Source organism: Mesoplodon mirus (genome assembly GCF_964341445.2).
Source record: "Mesoplodon mirus genome assembly, chromosome: 7".
Taxonomy (NCBI): domain Eukaryota; kingdom Metazoa; phylum Chordata; class Mammalia; order Artiodactyla; family Ziphiidae; genus Mesoplodon; species Mesoplodon mirus.
The window spans coordinates 80,957,077-80,981,882 of NC_138983.1; the positions used below are offsets into that span (position 1 = coordinate 80,957,077).

The 24,806-nt window shown below is 44.2% G+C and overlaps 1 protein-coding gene across 1 annotated transcript in view; it reads right to left on the minus strand.

Annotated features, from left to right (window-relative positions):
* The window catches only part of LOC309808830 (forkhead-associated domain-containing protein 1-like), a gene marked incomplete at both ends in the record, with an annotated part of 1,104,685 nt that overhangs the window by 62,199 nt on the left and 1,017,680 nt on the right, over positions 1–24,806 (minus strand). Inside the window, 2 exons of the mRNA XM_082629403.1 lie at positions 1,275–1,496; positions 17,492–17,698. Of these exons, the coding sequence (XP_082485529.1) occupies positions 1,275–1,496; positions 17,492–17,698 (429 nt within the window). The remainder of the gene's footprint in view (positions 1–1,274; positions 1,497–17,491; positions 17,699–24,806) is intronic.

Sequence of the window (24,806 nt, forward strand, 5' to 3'; positions counted from 1 at the left end):
GGTGAGTGGTCCTGAGTGAGACCAGGGAAGGGTGTGGAGGCATCGAGAGACCTGGGGACTCAGAGGGGTCTGGGGCTGGGACGCAGAAAACAGAGAATGGGACCTTCACACCAGTGGCCACAGAAGAAACCTGCGAATCATGCCAGGGACTAAGTCGAGCCAGCTACTCTGCCAGTAAGGCTGGCAAGGCCGAGAGGATGGTGACAGACAGGAAGTCTCCTGCCCAAATGCCATGAGGCCTTCTCGGGGGGAGGGGGGAGAAGGAAACCCTGATGGCTGTGTGTCCCCAAAGTGACCAGGCTGTGAGTGACAGTCACTGAGATAACCAGCCTTAAATTTGACTGAAAAGCGTTATTTTAGATTAGATTGAATACATAACATCCGGAGAAGTAATTTTCTCCATAAGCCTCAGTCTCCTCTTACCTGTAAAATGGTAATAAAATATTTAAAAACCTCTTAAGGCAAGAGGGATTTCAGTTACCAATATGTCTGTACATCTGAGTCGAAGTATATAAATTTAGATTCTGATACACATTCATATATATTCATATATACGTACAAACACACACACACACACATTCACCACAGAGGTACTGATGTGTGCAAATGGGCAGAGCACAGTCTTGGAGGAGTTTGTACCAAAAAGTCAACAGGGAGAATTCTGGTGATAAGGGTGACAGCTTATCTTTTACTGTTTTCTAACTTTCTGCTTATCCCAATTTTTTCACATTTGATTATGTTCTACTTCAGAACCAGAGAACATAAGCAAAAGCCAGAGAAAGACAAATATCATACCATATTGCTTATATGTGGAATCTAAAAAAAGGTACAAATGAACTTATCTACAAAACAGAGATAGAGTTACAGATGTAGAAAATAAACTTATGGTTACCGGGAATAAGAGGGGGGAGGGATAAATTGGAAGAGAGGGATTGACATACACAATACTATACATAAAGGAGATAACTAAGGACGACCTACTGGATAGCACAGGGAACTCTCCTCAATACTCTGTAATGGTCTATATGGGAAAAGAATCTAAAAAAGAGTGGATACATGTATATGTTGAACAGATTCAGTGTGCTGCATACCTGAAACTAACACAACACTGTAAATCAACTGCACCTCAATAAAAATTTTTAAAAAAAGGGGAAAGCAGAAACTGAGACCCATCCTCCTAGCAAAAGCCCCTCCCCTAAGCCACCAAGGAAGCGCCCATGAGTACCTTGCCTGATGATGGGAACGCTGTGGGCGGCTCTGTCCACCTCGAAGGAGAACATCTTCTTGCTGGCACTCATGGGCTGCCTGTGGGAGGCTGGTGGGACCACGGGGGGCTCGGGGGACCCCTGCGACCAGCTCCTCTGCACTGGCGCTGGCCAGATGCCCGGGTAGAAGGGGGTCTGTGTTGGTGAGGGTGACTGGTTCAGTTGCTGGGTGGCCCAAGGTGGCTGTGGCCTTGGCCAAGGTGCTGGGCCCCTCACCCATGGGAAGGAGACCTGCAGGGGCAGACAAGAGGGTCAGGGGAGGTTACGAGCAGCTGGGGTGGTCTTCACCTTTCTGTCCCGGTGACATAATTGCTGCCCTAGATTTCGGCGTATAAGTCACTTCTCCCAGGAAGCCCTCCCAGACTCCCCAAATTTGGGATGTTGGTCCCCACCATGGGTCACCTTGCACACTATCGCACCACCATTTATTGGGTGCAGCCTTCGTGCCAGGCACCCAGTCAAGAGATTCACATGCATTACCTCATTTAATACCCCTGATGCTCTGTGACGAGCCCGAGGCTGAGCAAGACCTAGTGACTTTCCCAGTATCACAGATTTGGCAGTGAGCGTCTGAGCTGGTACAACGCCACCTCTGAGCTCTGAGAGGCTGACAGCTTTTTGTCTACCTTGCTCAGCACCGTATCCTCAGCTCCTAGAATAAACCCTTGGCTCATACACAGTAGGTCCTTAAATACTGGTTGAAAGAATGAATGAACACATCTCCGAGATTCAAGCCCAGCTCTCCAGGACACACACATCCACACTGTGTGTCTCCCTGGCACTCCCATTCCACCTGTTCCCCGAAGCTGAGAGCTCTGGGGTGGCAGGCACCCCAACTGGCTCGCACCCCAACTGGCTCATTAACCTGTGATCCTCAACATCTGCCACATCTGATTCTTGCCAGACGCTCCATAAATATCTATCAAGGGAACCTCTTTTCATCTGATCCAGCGGAAGATGTCTGTAGCTACTTTCATTAGAGAGCACATCAAAATCCATCTACACCGGGAGAAGCAAATGCTGAGAGGTGCTGACACCTGGCTTTGTCTTGGTTAATGCTGTTGTGGCCATCCTTCCCCGAGCCTAGTGGTTAAACCGTGACATCGTGAATGCTACCATTTATTGTAATTACTCACCGATTTCTCGCGATAGCCCTGAAGGGGAGGAGCTCTCCTTATTCCTAGCTTACAAATGAGGCTTGGAGAGGTTAAGGACTTCACCAAGCTCAGGTGGTGGTGGAGAGGGTGGTGGGACTGGAGTTCTGGAAAGCTCTTTCCCTCTCTGTCTCTCTCTCCCTTCTCTGCCCCGCCCCCAGTCTCTTGGCAGAAAAAAACACACTTTTCAAGGAAGAAGCTAAGTTCAAAGGTTTGCCGCCTGTGGCGGTCACGTTTCTCTTTCTGCAGACTGCAGACACGTAATGAGAAACAGGACAGAATGCTTCCGAAATAGGAGCACTGGCAGACAGAACTTCCTATAGCTCCAGCTGGATTGTATTCAAGAGGAAGGTTCTCCACTCACTCAGGTTCCCAAACCAGTCTTTTAGCTACAGTCTTTCCCAGCCAAGTCAAGAATCCGGTGAATTCCCCTGAAGACTTTTTTGGAGTCAGGGAGAACACTGTTCGGGAAAATCAAACTCCAATTGCCTGGCGACACCTGCCCAGCATTTATGATGACACTGGCCCCGTTGAAACCTGTTTCAGGAATGGACTTGGCAGTGTTCCAGAACTGTTACCTTATGTGAAGATTCGAATTTCTCTCCACTGTGGGCACCTCGGTCTCCACCTAAGCTTTCTTCCTTTCTCTCCTTTCAGAAGCTGAGGTGTCCTGCTCCTGCCTTGCACTCACTTCTCCATCCATCCTATCCCTTCCCGTCCTCTCCTCTGGGGCTGTCTTGCCTCAATCATTCCTACAACCTTTCCTCATCGATTTAATAAAGATTTATCGAATGAAAGGGCTGAAGGTGGGAAGGGGGAAATTTGAATATGTTTTACCCCCGCCTGAGAGAAAACAAATCGAGAGACCACGGGTAGTGTGGAGGAATTCCCTTTTGTGCTGGGATGCTCAGGTAGATGTGCCTCACTGCCCACTAACTGCCAGGGTGCTAAAGGGAGTGCTCATATCTCATGCCTCAAGTGGTTCACTGCCGTAGTGGACAGGCCGCAACCCACCTGGCTCTTCTGGAAATTCCAGGAATCTCCCTCCCAATCTGTCGGCCCATTGCTGTGGGTGGGGCTAAGCAATCAACCAATCACACTCCCTGGACATACTGATTGGTTCAGTGGTGGGACAAGTGATCCAATCAGAGCCAAGGAGACCCAAGAAGACTTGGCTGGACACCAGGATCTGGAGTGACCTGGTGGGACTTCAGAATGCAGCCAGCATGAGGGAGTGGAGCCCAGACATGGAGAGAGGGAAGCTGTTTATTTATTTTTCAGATTGTGGTAAATAACCTGCAACATAAAATTTATCATCTTAGCCATTTTAAAGTATACAGTTCAGTGGTGTTAAGTATTTTCACATTTCTGTGAGATGGATCTCCAGAACTTTTTCGTCTTGCAAAACGTAAACTCTATTAACCATTAGACAACAACTCCCCATTCCCTCCGCCACCCAGCCCGTGGTGACCAACATTCTGTCTCTATGAATTGGACTACTCTAAGTACCAAGTACCTCAAATAAGTGAAATCACATGGTACCTGTCTTTTTGTGACTGGCGTATTTCACTTAGCATAATGCCCTCAAGGTTCATCCATGTTGTAACATGTCAAAATTTCCTTCTTTTTTTTTATTTTATTTTTTTTGTGATAGGTGGGCCTCTCACTGCTGTGGCCTCTCCCGTTGTGGGGCACAGGCTCGGGACACGCAGGCTCAGCGGCCATGGCTCACGGGCCTGGCCGCTCCGCGGCATGTGGGATCCTCCCGGACTGGGGCACGAACCCATGTCCCCTGCATTGGCAGGCGGACTCTCAACCACTGCGCCACCAGGGAAGCCCTTCCTTCATTTTTAAGGCTAAATAATATTCCATTTATTTATATAGTTTAGAGTGTATTTTGTTTATTCATTAAGCGTCATGGGCACTTGTGTGGTTTCTACCTCTTGGCTATTATAACTATGCTGCTGTGAACATGGTGGGGAAAATAAGGAAGCTGGTTTTGAGCCCTGCCTGGGGTGCTCTCCTGAAGTGTTCCATCCCTGAGGCCGGCTAGAGCTGGTTTCTGTCGCTTGCAGCACATAGAGCCCGAACGATAGGGTCCCTAGGGGGAAGGAGCCAAAGATGTATAAACGTAGCAGAGACTCCAAGGTCTTCGGGGTTAAAAATTAAAAAAATAAAGTTTTGTTTTTTTCTTTTTCTCTGAAGCGTGTTGGTTGAGGGTAGCTTTAGTTGGATGGTTAAAGTTGGTTTTCTCTAGTTTGCTGGCTTGCTTTATCAGAGGGAAGGTCAAGGTTTTGGGCTGAACAGGAAGCATGGGGTCAAGGTCAGTTATCAACAAGTCTGTTTGTATTATTTATTTATTTTAGATTTAATTCGGTTTATTTTTGGCTGTGTTGGGTTTTCGTTGCTACGTGCAGGGTTTCTTAGTTACGGCGAGCGGGGGGCTCTTTGTTGTGGTGGGCAGGCTTCTCCTTGTGGTGGCTTCTCTTGTTTCGGAGTGTGGGCTCTAGGCGCATGGGCTGCAGTAGCTGGGGCACATGGGCTCAGCAGTTGTGGCACGTGGGCTCTAGAGCGCAGGCTCAGTAGTTGTGGTGCATGGGCTTAGTTCCTCCGCGACATGTGGGATCTTCCCAGACCAGGGCTCGAACCTGTGTTCCCTGCGCTGGCAGGTGGATTCTTATCCACCGTGTCACCAGGGAAGTCTTCAAGTCTGTTTTTAGAAACTTTAGTTTAAAAATACACGCTAATGCCTTTCCTCTTTCTTTGTGTCTGTTCTCTGACCATATGGTATGTTGCCATGGTTGGGTTTTTTGTTTTGTTTTTGAGGTAGCATATGTGATAGTCCTGATTTATTTTCCATACTACCTTTAAAATAGCAGGTTGGGGCTTCCCTGGCGGTGCAGTGGTTGAGAGTCCGCCTGCCGATGCAGGGGACACGGGTTCGTGCCCCAGTCTGGGAAGATCCCACATGCCGCAGAGTGGCTAGGCCCGTGAGACATGGCCACTGAACCTGCGCGTCTGGAGCCTGTGCTCCGCAACGGGAGAGGCCACAACAGTGAGTGGCCCGTGTACCGAAAAAAAAAAAAAAAAAGCTTGTTGTCAACCACCTGGATTAACCATGACCACATCCACGGCTGAATTTATATTAGCTTTAATAAACAAAGGTCAATGATTTACTCAAGAAAACACTATCCATTTTTTTTCAAATTATCTATTTGTTCTTTGTGTTATTTCTCCAATATCTGCTTCTAACCCTGTAAAGAGTATAAGTTGAACGGGACACACTAAAAAAAATTCGAAGTAGTTTGCACATCGAGTGCCTACAGTACACATGAATTCTGCCAGGAAGCCCTGGAGCCTGCAGAGAAGGTGGAAACTTAGACCTTGCCCTTGGAGAGCTTGTTATGTGCTCTGCCATTTGTAAGTAATTGTGGACAATACAACGGCTATGAGCCACTGTGTAGAGAAGCCTCAGATGTGCCACAGACTGTGCTGGGCACTTAATGCATGTGGTCTCATCTGATCTCCAGAATAATCTTGCAGGAGGCATTTTACCCCTCATTGTGTGGATTAAGAAACTGAAGCTCAGAGAGGTTAAATGACTTGCCCAAGGTCTCACACCCAGGAGGTGGTGACACTATTGGACTCCAATACCTGTGCTCTTAGGACTTCTAGGTTACTTGAAGTCATGATTTATTACCTGCTTTCCATACTCACAAACAGATCTTAGACGATGGGTTAGTGAATGATAGGATATTTTCCAAGTTAAAAAAAGGAAATGAACATTAGATTGTGTGAAAAACCATAAGACATCACATGGGCTACTTAGAAATGGGATTTTCTAGGAACACTGACAACTGTCTTATGGAAGTGTTATTCATCTGGTACATGCCACGCCCTGGAAGCAGCTCAGAGGACCCCAGCCTCCATCCGGGAAGACCTGTGGTATGTTTACTGCTGTACCAGAGGAGTCCTGGGGTCAGCTGGTACCCGCTCACGAGAACCGATTGTTAAATGTCCAGGAATTTTGCGAACTGGTTGATAAACACAGCCATTAATAAGAATTAACTTACATAAATTTACCATTAAATTATATCAGAAAAAAAGGTGATACAAACTTAAAACTCACCTCTTCTTAATTATTTTACTCTATTTTATTATTACCTATGCTCTTGAGTTTATTTCACTCTACTATATGTTTCTGTTGGAAATGCTACATAGTAATGTGTTACCACACCTCTCTTTCCTTCTCTGTATTCAGGGATGTGTGATTGGGAGTTTGAAATTGACCGTGGAGGGCGTATTACAACATAGAAATCAGGAAATGTTATAAATGAGGGCTTGGTTTTTAAAAAGTTTTATAAATAGGTTTAATAATGGTGGTTCATGTAGAGCTTGATTTTGTTTGTTTGTTTGTTTTGTTGATTGCCTAGACTTAAGACGGTAATGGAGAAAATGTTAACAATACAGATTATACAAAAGCATGTTGTGTTTTAGCCGTTATGTTATGAATAGAGCAAAAAATTGGGGAAACGTTCTTCCAGTATTTAAAAATTATTATCTGATGCAGCAACAAAGTCACTCATGTCACTGATGAACATGTGAAGTTCTAACATCTTTCTTTTTTCACTTGTATTATTCATAAATCCAAAATATCCAAAAATACCCACGAGTGCTCAGGTTGGGAACTCTCTCATTCGTCAACTGCAATGAGAAATTGGCTATGGATACAAGACTTCAGCTAAAGTCAATGAAAGCATTCTGTGAGACTCAGCTGGCTATATAGAATTTACAAGAAGGGGTAATGTATTTCTTGTTACATGGAAAGACTGTGCTACACATTCTTTATATCAGTAAACCTTATGCTATGCATCCATGTATTTACTTTTTCCAGAGAGCTGGTCATTAAATATTTACCAGCCAATTGCTGGCTGTACTGGCACCCAGCAGAGTGCCTGCTATGGTAGGTGTTCGCTGACTGAGCTGAACGGTTGGCAAACGGAGTGTAAATAAAAAGCACTTTGATTCTGGGGCTGGGATGGGGAAAATACATGATAAGCCTGGCACATCTTGTAACAGCAGAGAGTAAGCAAGTGCCCAAAACGAAAAGGTGGGGAGATGCTCAAGGACACAGCAAGCAACCTGAAAGAGCTCCCAGTGGCCAAGGCTGGAAGAATTTGAGCGAAGAAATACTTAATGAGTATTGGAGTATAAACTCAAACTGTAAAATCAGTATGCATGAGTCCATACTGACCTAGATACATTAGTGAGTAAATACATAAAGGAGGGAGAAGAGATCGTCTTCCTTACAGAAGAATTTAACATACATAGATGTGGAGCTTAATTCCCACAGTCTGGAAGGGCCTGGGGGGTAGGGGTGATGGTGGCGAGCAAGCACACTGACCCCAGCATGGAGGAGCCATGGACCTGGAAAGACAGAATGGAGACTAGAAAACATGGCCAGTAGATCTCAGAAGCCAGGAGAGGGTGCTACTTGGTGCCAGGACAAATGGCCTTTATCTCAACAGCTCCCGGGGTGTCACCGTAACTCAGAGACGGGTAATAATTCTATGTCCCCAAGAAAAGGGTAAATTATGTATGGGGTTTCAGTGTGAGAAATCAGGATTATACATTTAGAACACAGAACCACCAAGTTATACATTATTTTTAGGTTTTGGAACTTAAAAGAATTAAGTCCCTTTCAGCTGTTCAGAAAAGCCATTCGTTTGGGGTTTTCCCAGCTGTGTTAAAGGAGATCTGGCCCATCTAATTTTCCCATTTTCTTGTAAATCTTCAATCTTACGGTTTTTCCTTTCCTTTCAAGTTCTAATCAGCTTCCTGGTCAGTCCATAAAATGGGAAATAGAATCTAATGAGAAAACAGCCGGATTTTTGCAAATAGCTTTTGCTACCCCTAGACTTGGTCTGCTTCAATTCGGTCTTGCCAGATTGAGAGATGGAATGAATGAATGAATGAATGAATGAATGATCATCAACTAAGTTCAGAGAAGGAGCAACGTGGTTCTGATTTGGTAACAAAGGGTGTGGTCTGCCAGAGGAAGCAGGAAGCGGCCTGGTTCCTGGCCGGGTCCGGGTTCTGTCTCAGCAGGATGCTAAGGGTTCAGCCCGCGCTCCCGTCTCCACCTCCCCCGATGTCATCTGCATTGCCTGTAGACATCTGGTGACAACACAGCCTCAGGGGTCCTTGTGTGTGAGTTTTTGCTGCGGAGGCCTAGTCTGAGGCTGTCTGCTGCCCCGTGCCCTCCACTTCACTGATCTTGGGAAATCGCCTTTGATATAAAACACCCAGCCTCAGGATTTCTCATCACATCAGTAGGTCCCCACGGGACCTGTAAAAGCACAAGGTAGAGGAAATCCTACGAGGTCAGGTAGATGACAAAGCTTGACCAGAAAGAGGCTTTGTTCTGAACAGCCCCATGCTCTCTGGTCATTCACTCAGTTGCCGGCTCCTCAACCCCCGGTACAGTAAAGCCACATCTTCCTCAACAACGGGCCCTATTCAGAGGTCCCAGGAACATGTAAATGCCACCCTTCTTGGGGATGGACAACTAAGGCCCCGACTCTGAGCTTCTCATCACACCTGTTCACCACAGGAGAGAAATGAGCAACTCTGCTTCCTTGGAGACTGGCCTGGGACTTTTCCAATGGAAAAGTGGATTATTCATCATTTCCCTCCCCCCAGATCCCTAGTGGCAAATCCCGTTCGGAAGGCTCCACTTAGGCAATAGGAATGCTTCCTAATGTCATGGACATCTTCTTTGTTTTTGCCTCCCCCGCATCCATTTCTTCCATCTTCTGGATGGGCACCTTAATTTTTTTGCAGGGAAGACACCCTTTCCCTGACAATCCTGAGTCCATACAACTCTGACCCTTCCACCCCAGGGGTGAGACCATAACCCAGGCCTGGCCAATCAGAGCATTCCTTGCCCCTGGCCTCAGGGATTGGTTCAGGGGAAGCCACGTGATCCAAGCCACTGCCAATGAAGATGCTGGCTCTTTCCCTGGAACTGCTACTTTGTAGGGTGCTGGGGCTGCTGCTGGCCACTTTCCTACAGGTGAGGCAAGAGTCTGTCTGAGATTGGGAAGCTAACAGGGAAGAAAGAGTCAGATTTCTGACCATGATTTGGGCGCCTGGATCCAGGTGGGCCTAAGCTGCAGCTTTTGGCCTTTTCAGTTCCATGAGCTTTTTTTTTTTTTTTTTGCCTAGGCTAGTTTTAGTTGGTTTTCTGACACTTGCAAACAATCAAATTTCCTGGACAGTATGCTTATTGAGACTTTAGCATAAGCATCACTATGTACTCAGAGTGAAAGTTGTTTTAAAGGTTATGACATGCTCAAATAAAACCCACCAGACTGTCATCATGCACCAAATTTACCTTTCAACTTATAAAAGTAAAGCAGCATCTCCAGAGAAGAATGATTTAAGACCAAGGAACCAATCATAAGACAAGTAGTAACACGCTGCTTAGAGAAACTTTGATAGATAAATAGTTCTCTAGCTACAACAGGCTTCAGACTACAAATCCCAAATTTCTGCTTCAAAAGTGACTCAGGGAAGACATTCCATAGTTTCATTTATTTCGTTTTTTGGCCTCGCGTGCACTTGTGGGATCTTAGTTACCTGACCAGGAATTGAACCGACGCCCTCAGCAGTGAGAGCACTGAGTCCTAACCACTGGACCACCAGGGAATTCCCAACAGTCCACAGTTTTAAAAGAAAACTTTCCAGTTGAAGAAACAGGCAAAATTTGTAATATGCATCCGTTGTATATATAATATGTTAATGTCTAGTACATTTATCAGATCCATGTCAATGTAATTATATTATTACTATATTTGCAAATGCATATATATGTGTATGTATATTTAGAACCACATATTTCCAGCTCTTTTTTAAAGAGGTATTGAAAAGACTGTTCAAAGTTTATTTTTCCAGCTTGTCTGTTTTTTCTGATTCCTCAGTAAACTTAAGCAATTAACCAGCACATTTCCTGGCACACAGTAAGGCTCAATCTGAGTGAGTTCTTTCTCCCCAGCTCCCCCGTCTATTTTAAGTTCTTCTTTCAGAAACCAAGTCAAATGAAAGAGGCAGTACTGCATAGTGTTCCAAGCAGAGGCTGGTAAACGTTTTCTGTAGAGCCAGACAGTAAGCATTTCCAGCCCTGTGGGCCATAGGATCTGCCCAGCTTACTCTGCCCTTGTAGCCGACAACACAGGCAATACTGAAATGAATGGGATGGCTGTGTTCCCAGGAAACTTTACAAAGACAGGGGATGGCCCGCAATTGGCCCTGGGCCATAACGTGCCGACCTCGGGTTAAGACCTTGGGATCCGGCGTCACACAGACTCTGGTCCGGCTCCCGGCTCTGCTCCGTCTCTGGGACCCTGACGAGTGTGTCATTTCTGTGCCTTGTCTGTAAGCCATAGGGATACTAACAGCCATTTCTTAGTCTGTGAGAAGTGGGTGAGATAGTGCACGTGAAATGCTGGGAACACTTCCTGATCCATAATAAATGAGCATAAAACATTAGCCATCAGGTATGATCACCATCGTCAAAAAAGAAGAAGAAAGGGGGCAACTGAATTTGTCCAGGAACGGCAGCAATATCCCTGGTAAAGAGTTAGTGGATGGACTTCCCTGGGGTCGCAGTGGTTAAGAATCCGCCTGCCAATGCAGGGGACAGGGATTCGAGCCCTGGTCCAGGAAGATCCCACATGCCGCGGAGCAACTAAGCCCATGGGCCACAACTACTGAGCCTGTGCTCTAGAGCCCGCGAGCCACAACAACTGAGCCCGCATGCCACAACTACTGAAGCGCATGCACCTAGAGCCCATGCTCCGCAACAAGAGAGGCCACCGCAATGAGAAACCCGCGCACTGCAATGAAGGGTAGCCCCCGCTCGCCGCAACTAGAGAAAGACCGCGCGCATCAATGAAGACCCAACACAGCCAAAAATAAATAAATAAAATAAATAGAATAATTAAAGAAAAAAAGTTAGTGGAGCCAGGGACTTCCCTGGCCGTCCAGTGGTTAAGATTCCACGCTTCCAATGCAGGGGGTGCAGGTTTGATCCCCGGTTGAGGAACTAAGATCCTGCATTGGTGTAGCCAAAAAAAAAGTTAGTGGAGCCAAACAAGCAAGGAAGCCAGATAACTGAAAATGCATTTTCTTCTATTATCAGTGGCTTTCGTTTTTACCCACATAATGAATCATCCCCTGTCAGAGTGTGAAATTGCAGGTTGGACTGGGAATTGCAAGACCTTCCTTAACCGCTGGGCAGTGAAGGACCTGCCTGGGCTCTCACGGCCCCACGATGCTTCGTGCTATTAGGAAAAGCCTCCAAGGGACTCAGGAGAGCTGGCTTTTAATCCTGTCTCTGGATCTATATGACTGATGCCTAACCTCGGGGAAGTCACTGAAACTCTCTGAGCCTCAGTTTATGCCATGATAGGGGTGGTCCCAGGGACCTCTATAAAAACAACTGAAGGGGGAAAGGGGACCTGGGATTAATGAGTAGCTCCTTGGCAGAAATTGGAAATTGAAGCTCAGAAAGGTAAAGTCAGTTGCAGCTGGCATTTCAACTTGGGTCCATCCAACTCCAAAGCCCTTGCTTTCTCGATTGTGTTCTGCAGAGCTTCCCCATTAAAGCAGCAAGGAATATTGGCCGACAGAGGGCGCTCTTCTCGCAAGACAGGACGTCATGACATTGCAGGGACAGAAGACAGTATCCAGGAGCCACGGGGGAGAGTCTGGCTGGACTGGGAACAGGGCAGAGCAGGCTACAGGGAAGGCCAGACACAGGCAGTCATGGGGATGGGGGCTGCCGACAAGGAGCTGTCAACCCCCTCATGGAACAAGTCGGCACGTCATTTGTGGCGCCTGGCTTCCTTTTTCATTCTGGCCATTTCCATCCGTTTTGCCGTATTTCAGAACAGAGAAAGACATGATGGATACATACGGGTGACGTGGGTTTCCTTACTCAGCTGCCTTGTAAGAACGGCGCCACTGTGACTAGCACAGCTTGTTTCCACACCTCCTTTCCCAGAGCTCAGAAAGCACGAGTAAAGGCAACAACCAACAAAACCCACAACACGGCGGCACACCTGACTCTGGGACTTCAATTTCCCACGCCTGGTGCCAAGACTCTATGGGATTAATCAACGGTTGCTTCAGGGCATTGCAGATGGCCCTGCGGGTTATGTCCTGCACAGCTTCAGTGGGCGCCATCCACATGGACTACGTTGTGAATGGTGACCCTGGAGTTGTGCAATATGGCAGCCCTAGGTAATACTTTGATGAGAGAGCTATAATTTACAAAGTATGGTCCTGGGGGCTTCCGTGGTGGCGCAGTGGTTGAGAGTCCACCCGCCGATGCAGGGGACACGGGTTTGTGACCCGGTCCGGGAAGATCCCACATGCCGCAGAGCGGCTGTGCGTGTGAGCCTTGGCCTCTGAGCCTGCACGTACGGAGCCTGTGTTCTGCAACGGGAGAGGCCACAACAGTGAGAGGCACGCGACCGCAAAAAAAAAAAAAAAAAAAAAGGATGGTCCTGGGCACAACCTGGCTGCCAATGCACTTTGTCAAACAAGAGTTTTTCTTTATATTTTTCCATCTTGTATGTTATTCTATGGGTAATTTATCTGCAAATGTATTTATCTGCTAGTGGGGGCAGGTCTTGGGAGGTTTCCCTGTCCAAAAGGACACTTACAAAGGAGGCATCTTGGCTGCTCCATGCTGGTTTGCTTGACTCTAAAGCTGAGGGTTATCATGTGCTTATTAGGTGCCAGACGCTGGACTAAGCAATTTACGCACTTTGCCCACTTAATACCACAGTCACTCAAGGTGGTAGGAACTATTGTTACAGGAGTGGGGACCGAGGCTCTGAGAGGTAGATGATTTGTGCACGTCCAGTATAAAAGCCGGTCAAGAGCAGGGCTGGGACGGCGCTGGAGTCAGCCTGACCTCAGGGCACGTGCTCTAACCACTGTGACATCTGCAAACACATCTGGATTCCTAAGCACCACGCACCTCACCCCCCTCCCCCAGTAAAATGCTGTCACACCCTCCTCTATTGGTTAGGGTCACCACAACACCTGAACTAAATGCTTTCATTTGGGAACTCTTTGTCGGGAGAAGAACAGTTCTCATCATACTTAATCTGTATGATATCAGGGCAGTCCTCCGTGGAAACTCCATCCAAGGAGGAAACACAGCGCCCTCACCAGGGACCCCAAAATCAATTGGAAACAAGAATAGGCTGGAAGCAAGACGGCCACGAATTTTTTAGAAAAACTGGGCTTCAAAATATTTGATGAGAGATGCTCTTCAATACCTCTCCCTTTTTCCCCTCTTCCTTTCTCTTCTTTTAAACAGCCAGCAGGTTGGAGTCATCAGGAAGTGGAATTTGTAGGAAGGTGTCAGTCAGTCCACAGGCCGCCCTCACACGGACGCTGCAAAGGACCCCTCCATGAATATGAGCGTCATGGATGGAAGCTTCTCAAGCTGGGGACGCCCCGGCAGAGAGCGCTTTTGAGAAGATGGGGTTGGGGAGAGTCCTGCAAAGTGCCCTGGGCACAGGCCAGGGGAACACTTGTGCAGCTGCCTGGAGTCAACCGAGGAATGAAGCAAGGTGCAAGTGCGTGTAGGAATAAGAATTGAAAAACTCCGTGTATATTTGAGTGACCGTGAGAGTATGCTTTCCTCGGTGTGAAAACCAGTCAAGGCTACTGCTCCAGCTAGCATCAGACTAAATGGTTTTCTCCCCTCCTTTTTCCACAAGTGGGGATAGTGTTTAATTTGCACTGACTAGCTGTGTGGCCCTGGGGAAATTACTTAACCTCTCTGAGTTTCGGATTCCTTGTCTGTAAAATGGGGATCACGGGAGAACCCATCTCATAGGTTGCTGTGAGCGTGAAATAAGGGAGAGCAGGTGAATTGCTTAGCACAGTGCTGTTCACGTCAGTGATTCCTCCTGCTGCTCTCCTGGTTTCTCTTCTTACAAAGCATCTTCTTCTGTCTTATCTACTCAAGGTTAGAGGTCGTCATCACTGTTTCCCACAATTATATAAGAAGCACCTTGTAAAATAAAGTCCCCATTCCATAGTTGTACACCCGTGTGCATAACAAACTTACTCAAAATGGCCAAAAGGTGGAAGCAACCCAAGTGGCCATGGATGGATGAGCAGATAAACAAAATGTGGTGAATCCATACAATGAAATATTCAACTGGAATGAACCATGAGGATATCATACTAAGTGAAATAAGATGATCGCAAAAGGACAAACAATGTAAGATTCCATTTATATGAGGAACCTAGAATAGTCCAATTCACAGACACAGCATGGTGGGAGGGGAGGAAGGAAGCAGGGGGTTTGATTTGATGGGCTTAGAGTTTCAGTTTGGGAAGATGAACAAAGTTCTGATGATGGATGGGGATGATGGCTGCACAACAGTGTGAATAGATTTAATGCCACTGTGAACTGTACACTGAAACATGGTTAAGATGGTAAATTTTATGTGTATTTTACCATAATTTTGAAAATTAAAAGTTAAAAACAAACCCCAAAATGAAATACCTCCAAGGTTTCTCCGAGGTTTGGGGTGATAGAAATGGAGGAAAGTGTTCTGAAAGCAGGTTGTGGTGATGGCTGCACAACTCCATCAATATATTCAAATTGATTGAATTGGACACTTAAAATGGGTGAAGTTACTGTTATGTAAATTGTACTTCAGTGAAGCTGTTAAGAGCAAGCAAGCAAACAAACACTTGCTGTGATCCGGAGGAAACTTTGGAGGATGAAGGAGCTGTTCACTGTCTTGATTGTGGCTATGGTTTCACAGGTGTACCCATATGTAAAAGCCCATCCACTTACAGACTTTAAACATGTGCCGTTTATGGCATGTCAATTATATCTCAAGAAAGCTGTGTTTTAAAAAGGCAGAACAGTATTCCATATATAAACAAACTCCTTATAATATATTAAACTCCTTAGAATATATTAAACAATATAATTTATTAAACAATGCCTCCTTTGGATGGAAATTTAGGTTTCAAATTTTATGCCCCTATCAATAATATTTCAATAAATATCTTTGTAGGAAAAAAAAGAAAAAAATGCAGATATTATTTGCTGCTCCCCTATTCTTCTCCCCACAGGCAAGCCACAGAGTCAGAATTTCCCAGGGAGGGGGCCTGGGAACCTGTAATTTTACTGAACATTCCTGAAAATTTCTTGGAATCAGACATGTTGGGGCACATTGAATCAAACTTCATGAACTTGGATTTTCAGGCTTGGGAGTGTGAAATCCCCTTTTCTTTGATCCCTAAAAAATTCTGTAAGTGTTCCATACAAATGATTCTAAATTTCGGTTTCCCTCCTATTGGCGGTGCATCAGAATCATCAGGGAGCTTGTGAGAATGCATATTCCCAGGCCCTACTCCCAGGGAGGATGTGTATGGTTGCCAGATTTCGCATAAATAAAGAAATGAATAAATCAATATATAATAAACTATAGGGTGTCCGTTAAATCTGAATTTCAGATAAACACCGAATAATTTTTTTAGCATAAGGGGTTCCTTGCAATAGTTGGGCCACACCTGCACATAACAATGATTTGTTGCTTCTCTGAAATTCAGATTTAACTGCGTGTCCTGTATTTCATCTGGGAATCCTAAGTATGAGTCCTCAGGCCTGGGGTGAAGCCCAGATCTGCACTGTGGGTCTGCTCCCCACGTGCTTCTGACGAGGGGGATCCTTAGAACCCATGTTGAGAACCCCTGATCAGGTCAACACCTTCTGGGTCAGGAGCCCCTCCTCAGGGCGGCCAGTGGATCCCAGTGCATCCCACAAGTGAGCACACTTTAATGTTGGTCCAAGGAGGAAAAGGGGGCTGAGAAGCAGCAGGAGAAAACTGTCCCAGGTTTTCAAAGCCAAACGTGGTGGATGCGGTGTCACGAGCCCTGCAGCCTGAGGGACGGTGCTCATCTTCTCTGAGTGGGTATTTAGGGCTGCCTAGGGGACCCACACCCAGGATTCTGCCTAGATTCTCTAAACTTTATTTATTTATATCCAGCCTCGTCCCCGAAAGGACTTTAAGCCTCGGAGGTCTCAGTCCATGCAGCGTTCTTGGTGCTGGGGAGTGAGGTTAACACGCCGTCTCTCTGGGACACACACGACAGGTATTAATTGTGTGCTCACCACGAATGGGCATTATTCTGGGAGTTTTACAATGATAACCATCTCATTTAGCCCTCGAGATAAGCCTGCAAGGTCATTGCTGTCGTTGGCCCCATTTTGTAGATGAGGAAACCGAGGTTCCGAGGGGTCCAATGGCTTGTGCAAGAGCGCACCGAGTAGGCCAGTGGCAGAGCTGGGGTTCTGACCCAGGACTGTGTTGCTAACCAGCCCCCATCCTGCCTCCCTACTGAACCAGATACTTCTGGTGACTGAGCTTTGCTGGGCGAATTTTGGGTTACGTTCCGCTTAACCTGGGGCCATACTTTAGGTCCTGATCCCGGGAACATTTGTGATCCGGTGTGATAACAGCTGGCAGGCCTTGAGCGTCTACTCCGGCCAGACACTTTGATTTTTATACATAGATACTCTCTCAACGCCCTGCACCGCTGAGAAGACCCAGACCCAGGCACGCAGAGAAGCCTGGCCGAGGTCGCAAAGCTAGGAAGTTGCAGAGCACTGATCTGCCTAAAAAGGAAGCATCCATCTCTGCATCTTCAAAAGCACACACCTGCTTTCCACCTCCCCTCGCCAAGCTTCACTATTCAGGAAAATGCTCTCCCTCGGGGCTGGTCCCTAGACAACTCTTGCATGTAATTCCACGAAATGCCCAGAAGAGGGCGCGAGGACTCGCTTTCCCCGGGGCACCCACGCGATGGGGCTGAACTTCGCAGAATCTCGAAAGCAAGAGTGACGCGCTCCAGACGAACTCCACCTGTGGCCGTACCCGAGCCCTAGGCTGCACGGAAGGTGACACAACACGGCACCTCTGCACCCCGCCCTCCCCCCCCGCCCCCGCAGGGGCCTGGACTCACCGAGGCTGGGTTTTCGATGACCAGTTCGTAGGTCAGCCCTCTGGACCCAAACCTCAGGATGTCTCCGGGTAGGAGCTTCACAGCCACGTTCTGAATGTGGCACTCATTGACGAACGTGCCGTTGCAGGAATTGAAGTCGTGGAGAACAAAGCTGCTTTCGGCCTCATTATATTCAATGAGTGCGTGATGGTTGTCGACGTCTGCAGACTGAAATGCAGAAGGGGGACAGTCAGAGCCAGGAATATCAGGAATAACAAGGAATAACTAGTGCCACTGACACTGGGGGCCCCAATGTGCTAACCACTTCATCTGGCTGGACGGTCACTGCAATCCTCATTTTAAGAGGAGGATGCTGAGGGTCAGAGAGGTTAAGTGACTTGCCTAAGGCCACACAGCTAGTGAGTGGAGGGTCACCAGACCCTGACAGCAGACCCAGAATAGATGCCCAGTTTTAGGGTAGGGCGTCAGGCAACACAGAGGCAAGAGGGAACTCGGGGGGAATTGGCCAGGAATTGGCCACTTGATAGTTCTCTGATCCCACGCAAGTATCCTTTTGGTTGTCCCGAGTGGCAAGACAGCAGAAATGGCCCAACACAAACCAGAAAGGTCAGTTGGCAAGTGACAACTGTCCATTTACTGCAAGTGTTAAAGTTAAGGGGAGGTTTTGTAATAATTGTTGTTTGTTCTATTCATTTTTAAAATAACATGTTTTTTGTAATAATGCAGAAAATGAGAACTAGAGAAAAACACAAAGAAGACATTAAAATCACTTAGACTCCCGTCCCCCAGAGGCAGGCACCGAGAACACGGTGGTTCACATCCTTCCAGTCTTTTCTCTATGCTTACAATCTTTTTAAAAAGTTTAAACACAACTGAGCTCACACCACAAAACATAGTTTTATAACTACCTTTTAAAAGCCTTGGTGTAGGGCCTCCCTGGTGGCGCAGTGGTTGAGAGTCCGCCTGCCGATGCAGGGGGTACGGGTTCGTGCCCCGGTCTGGGAGGATCCCATATGCCGCGGAGCGGCTGGGCCCGTGAGCCATGGCCGCTGGGCCTGCGCATCCGGAGCCTGTGCTCCGCAACGGGGGAGGCCACAGCAGTGAGAGGCCCGCATACCGCAAAAAGAAAAAAAAAAAAAAAAAAAAAAAAAGCCTTGGTGTACAATGAAGGTTTTTCCCATGTGCTTAATTATTACTGTTGCTTCTTAAAAGCTAATCAGAATTTATCTAACCAAAGATGATCTATTTTTCAATAGGGGCCCTGGTGTGACCACATTTCCCTCAAAAGAGAGAGACCCCAGACAGTGATTTGTCAGTGGCGTCAGAAACCTCCTGTGTAACCACTTTAATAAGAAGAATGAGCAAAACTCGGCACCAAGGAAGAAATATCACATCCCCCCTGGCCCCGGCGCCCTGGACTATGGGCTGCAGGGCACGTGCGAAGTCCTCTGTCTTCTCAGGACACTGCCTATGAGCCATCCACTCCAGCCTGAGACTTTGCAAATATTTTCTAAGTCACTCTTCTCAGAGTGCCTCATCCAACTTTCATAGAGAGTACTTGGACTTAGAAATCTATACTAATGTCCCACAATATAATTATAACCAATAGCTTATATTAATAATAGCTTATAGTATATGAATAGATAATAATATAACTGCATATATTAGTAGAATATATTAATGACACATTATGTGTAATTACACAAATGCCAGGAAATTTGCTAAGTGCTTTACTGCATTATCCCGTTTCATCTTCACAATAATTCAAAGGGATACTTCCTCATTTAAATAAAATTTAATTTTTTATTGAAGTCTAGTTGATTTACAATGTTGTGTTAGTTTCAGGTGTACAGCAAAGTGATTCAGTTATACATATATATAATATCTATTCTTTTTCAGGTTCTTTTCTATCACAGGTTACTGCAAGATATTGAATATAGTTCCCTGTGCTGTACAGTAGGTCCGATAGTTACTCATTTCTTAGATGAGGAAACTGAGGCATAGAACGATTAAGTGTGCCCACAGTCAGCCACTTTGACTCGCTTGGCTTGTTCCCAGGTTTGCCTGATTCAAATGACTGTGCCTTTACCCACTTTTCAAATTCCTACCAAACACTTTGGCACTTAAAATACTGAAACACAAGAAGAAAGCAGGAGTAGCTCTATTAATTTCAGGCAGAGCCAACTTCAGAGGAAGGAAAGTTATCAGGGATAAAGAGAGGCGATACATAGTGATAAAGGGGTTGATTCTCCAAGCAGACATAACAGTCCTTCATTGTATGTACCCAACAATAGAGCATAAAAGTATGGAAGGCAAAAACTGATAGGACTGCAAGGAGAAGCAGATGAATCCATCATGGTAGCTGGAGACCTCAACAGCCCTCTGTCAGTGACGGGCAGACCCACCAGCCAGAAAATTAGTAAGAATGAAGTTGAACTGAACAGCACTACCATCATCTGGATCTAACTGGCAACCACACAGCTTCATCCCACAGCAACAAAACACACATCCTTCTCAAGCTCCCATGGAACATTCACCAAGCAGACCACATTCCAGGCCACGAAATATACCTCAACAAATGTAAAAGAATAGAAATTATGCAAAGTACGTTTTCAGAACACAATGGAATTAGGCTAGAAACCAATACCAGAAAGACAGCTGGAAAATACCCAAATATTTTCAGATTAAACAACACACCTCTAAATAACAGATGGGTCAAGGAGGGAGTCTCATGGGAAATAAAAATTCATCTTGAGCTAAATGAAAATGAAAATACAACCTATGAAAATTTGCAAGATGCAGTGAAAGCAGTGCTTGGAGGGAAGTTTATGGCATTGAAGGCATACATTTGAAAAGATCTAAGCTTCCACCTTATGAAACTAGAGAAAGAAGAGCAATATAAGCCTACCACAAGCACAAGACAAGAAGCAATGAATGAAATAAAAAGCAGGAAAACAAGAGAGAAAAGTCAGCAAAATAAAGAGCTGTTTGGTTTTTTTTTTTTTTGTAAAGATCAATAAAATTGACAAACCTCTAGCAGGATAACCAAGAAAAAAAGAGAGAAGATACAAATTACTCAAATCAGAAATGAAAGCGATGGCATCATTACTGATCTCATGGACACTGAAGGGATAATAAAGGAATACTATGAATAATTCTATGCCCACAGATTTTATAACTTAATGAAGGGGACCATTTCCTTGAAAGACACAATCTACTGAAACTCACACAAGGAGAAATAAATACTCTGAATAGACTCATATCTAGTAAAGAATTTGAATCAATAATGAATAACCTTCCAAAATGGAAAGCACCAGGCCTGGATGGGTTCACTGGTCAATTCTATCAAACATTAAGGAAAGAATGATACCAGTTCTCAATAATCTCTTCCAGAAAATAGAAGAAGAGAGAACACTTCCCAGCTCATTCTGTGAGGCCAAGCTTATTCTAATAGCAAAACCAGATAAAGATATTGCAAAACAGGAAAATTTCAGACCAATACTGCTCATGAACATAGATGCAAAATCCTCAACAAAATATTAGCAAATTGAATCCAGTGATGTATAAAAAGAGTTCTACACCACAGTCAAGTGGGATTTATTCCAGGTATGCAAGGCTGGTTCAACATTTGGAAATCAATTAATGTAATCCATCACATCAACAGCGTAGAGAAGAGAAATCGCATTATCATAACAGTAGATGCAAAAAGAGCATTTGACAAAATTAAACACTATCCATGATAAACTAACAAACCACCAAACCACCACAACAACTCTTGGCAAATTAAGGATGGAGGGGAACTTCCTCAACCTGATAAAGTACATCTATAAAAACCCTAAAGCTAATGTCATATTTAATGGTGAGAAACTAGAAACTTTCCAATTAAGATCAGGAATAAGGTGAAGATGTCCCCTTTCACCACGCATTTTCAACATTGTACTGTATCTCCTAGCTAATGCAACAAGGCAAGAAAAGAGAATAAAAGATAGATTGGGAAGGAAAAAGAAATCTTCTTTGGTGAGGTGTTTGTTCAGATCTTTTGCCCATTTTGCAGATGGCATGATTGTCTATGCAGAAAATCCCAAAGAACCGACAGAAAGCCCTCCTGGAACTAATGAGCAATTGTACCCAGGTTGCAGAATCCATGATTAATATACAAAAGTCAATTGCTTTCCTATATACCAACAATGAACAAGTGGAATATGAAATTAAAAACACAACACCATTTACATTAGCACCAAAAAAAAAAAAAATGAAGTACTTAGGAATAAATCTAACAAAATACTTAGCTATATGAAGAGGTATATGAAGAAAACTACAAAATGTTGATGAAAGAAATCAAAGTAGTCTAAATAAATGAAGAGATATTTCATGTTTATTTGAAATTCCTTAATGATATATGATGTTTAACATCTTTTCATATGCTTATTTGACATCTGTAGATTTTCTTTGGTGAGGTGTCTGTTGAGCTCTTTTGCCCATTTTTAAGTTGGGTTGTTTGGTTTCTTATTGTTGATTTTTAAGACTAATTTATATTGTTTATTTATTTATTTTATTGAAATGTAGTCGATTTACAATGTTGTATTAATTTCTGCTGTACAGCAAAGTGATTCAGTTATACATATATATACATTCTTTTTAAAATATTCTTTTCCATTATGGTTTATCACAGGATATTGAATATAGTTCCCTGTGCTCTACAGTAGGACCTTGTTGTTTCTCCATCCTGGATGTAACAGCTCACATCTGCTAACCTTAACCCCCCACTCCATCTCTCCCTCAACCCCCTCCCACTTGGCAACCACAGTCTGTTCTCTATATCCATGAAGACTCATTTATTTTGGATACATGCTTACAGCATCTTTATTCATAACTGCCAAAAACTGGAAGCAACCAAGATGTCCTTTAAAAGGTAAATGGATGGACAAATTGTGGTACATCCATACAATGAAATACTAGTGATAAAAATAAATGAGTTATCAAATAACAAAAAAGACATGGAGGAATCTTAAATGCATATTGCTTAGTGAAAGAACCTAGTCTGAAAATGTTACATACCGTATGATTCCAACTGTATTAAATTCTGGAAAAAGTAAAACTATAAGGAGAGTAAAAGATCAGTGCTTGCCAGGGGCACAGGGGCTCTGGAGCTCAGAATGAAGAGGAGGGGCACAGGGGATTTCAGGGCAGTGAAAATATTTTTTATGATACTGTAATGGTGGATACTTGTCACTATACATTTGTCAAAAGGAAAGAACGTACAACGCAAAGAGTGAACCCTAATGTAAACTATGGACTTAGTTAATAATAGCATATCAATATTGGTTCATCAGTTGTAACAAATGTACCGCACTAATGCATGATGTTAATAATAGGGGAAACTGTGTGTATTGGAGGGGTGGATATATGGGAACTCTCTGTATTCTCTGCTCAATTTCCTGTAAACCTAAAACTGTTCAAAAAATAAAGTATTTAAAAAAATGAAAACACATTAGTTCTTTGGAAAATGTCACCCACATCATCTTCATCACCATTGCCATTGATCTTTGTGTCCTTTGAACCTTTGATAACCCATGAATGAGAGAAATTCTGTGTGTTACATTTTGTTTGTCTCTTCCCAGGCTTCACTGCTTTCAGTTCCTCAAAAACTGTCAAGCCATTATTAAGAAATCAAAGCAAGCAGGAAGTTTTAAATGACTCCACAAATTTGGGTGAGCCTCTACCACATGTTAGGCCAGGAGACAGCTTCCTAGTTTGGCCCTATAATATCACTCGCTCCCTTTACTTGGAAAATTGCTAAATGCTGCTACTGGACAGACGCCCTGCTGCTAATACAGACTGACTCTATAAGCCCCAGCCTACTGAGCTGTCCAACTATGAGATGAACTGTTATTTATTTATTATTATTTTTATTATTATCCTTATCATCCTCTAACATATTTTGAGGGCTTCCTGTGAACTGGGCCCTGCTGAAGCATTTTGTGTGCATTTTTATCATTTAATCTGCATGACAGCCCTAAACAGGGTCTCTATTATTATCTCCATCTTAGAGATAAAGAAGCTGAGACTCAAAAGGTGAAGTGAGAGGACAGCATTACCTTGATACCAAACCCAGACAAAGACACTACAAGAAAACTACAGACCAGTATCTCTTATGAACACTGATACCACAATCCTCAACAAAATAGGAGGAAACCGAATTCAACAGTACATTAAAAGGATCATACACTATGACCAAGTGGGATTTATTCTTGGAATGCAGACTTGATGGTTCAACATATGAAAATTAATCCACGTAATACATCACATTAACAGAAAGAAGGAAAAAAATGATCATCTCGATTGATGTACAAAAAGCATTTGACAAAATGCAACACTCTTTCATGATAAAAGCACTCAACAAACAGGGAATAGAGGGAAATTACCTCAACATAATAAAGGTCAAATATGAAAGGCCCACAGGTAGCATCATACTCAAAGGTGAAAGACGGAAAGCTTTTCCTCTAATTTCAAGAATAAGATAAGGATACCTGCTTTTGCCACTTCTATTCAACAAAGTACTGGAAGTCCTAGCCAGAGAAATTAGGCAAGAAAAAGAAATAAAGGCATCCAAATTCGAAAGGAAGAAGTAAAATTATCTCTGTTCACAGGCAACATGATCTTACATGTACAAAATCCTAAAGAGTCCATGAAAAACCACAACCCTCTTAGAACTAAAAAATTACATTCACTAGCAAAATCGTAGGACACAAAATCAACACACAAACATCAGTTGTGTTTCTATATGCTCACAATGAACAACCTGAAAAGGAAGTTAAGAAAATAATTTCATTTACAATAGCATCAAAATGAATAACATATTTTGGGATAAATTTAACCAAGGTGGTAAAAGATGTGTACACTGAAAACTACAAAGTGCTGCTGAAAGAAATTAAAGACACAAATAAATGGAAAGACACCCTGTATTCGTGGGTTGGAAGACTTAAGATTGTTAAGATGTCATTACTACACAGAAGGATCTACAGATTCAAAATCCCAACAGCAGTTTTTGCAGAAATAGAAAAATTCATCCTAAAATTCATATGGAATCTCAGTGGACCCCAAATAGCCAAAATACTATTGAGAAAGAAAAGCAAAGTTGGAGGTCTCACACTTCCTGATTTCAAAACTTACTGCATACAAAGGTACAGTAATCAAAACAGTGTGATACTGACATAAGGTCAGGCACATAGGCCAATAGAATAGAATAGAGAGCACAGAAATAAAACTTTGCATATATGGTCCAATGATTTTTGACAAGGGTGCCAAGATTATT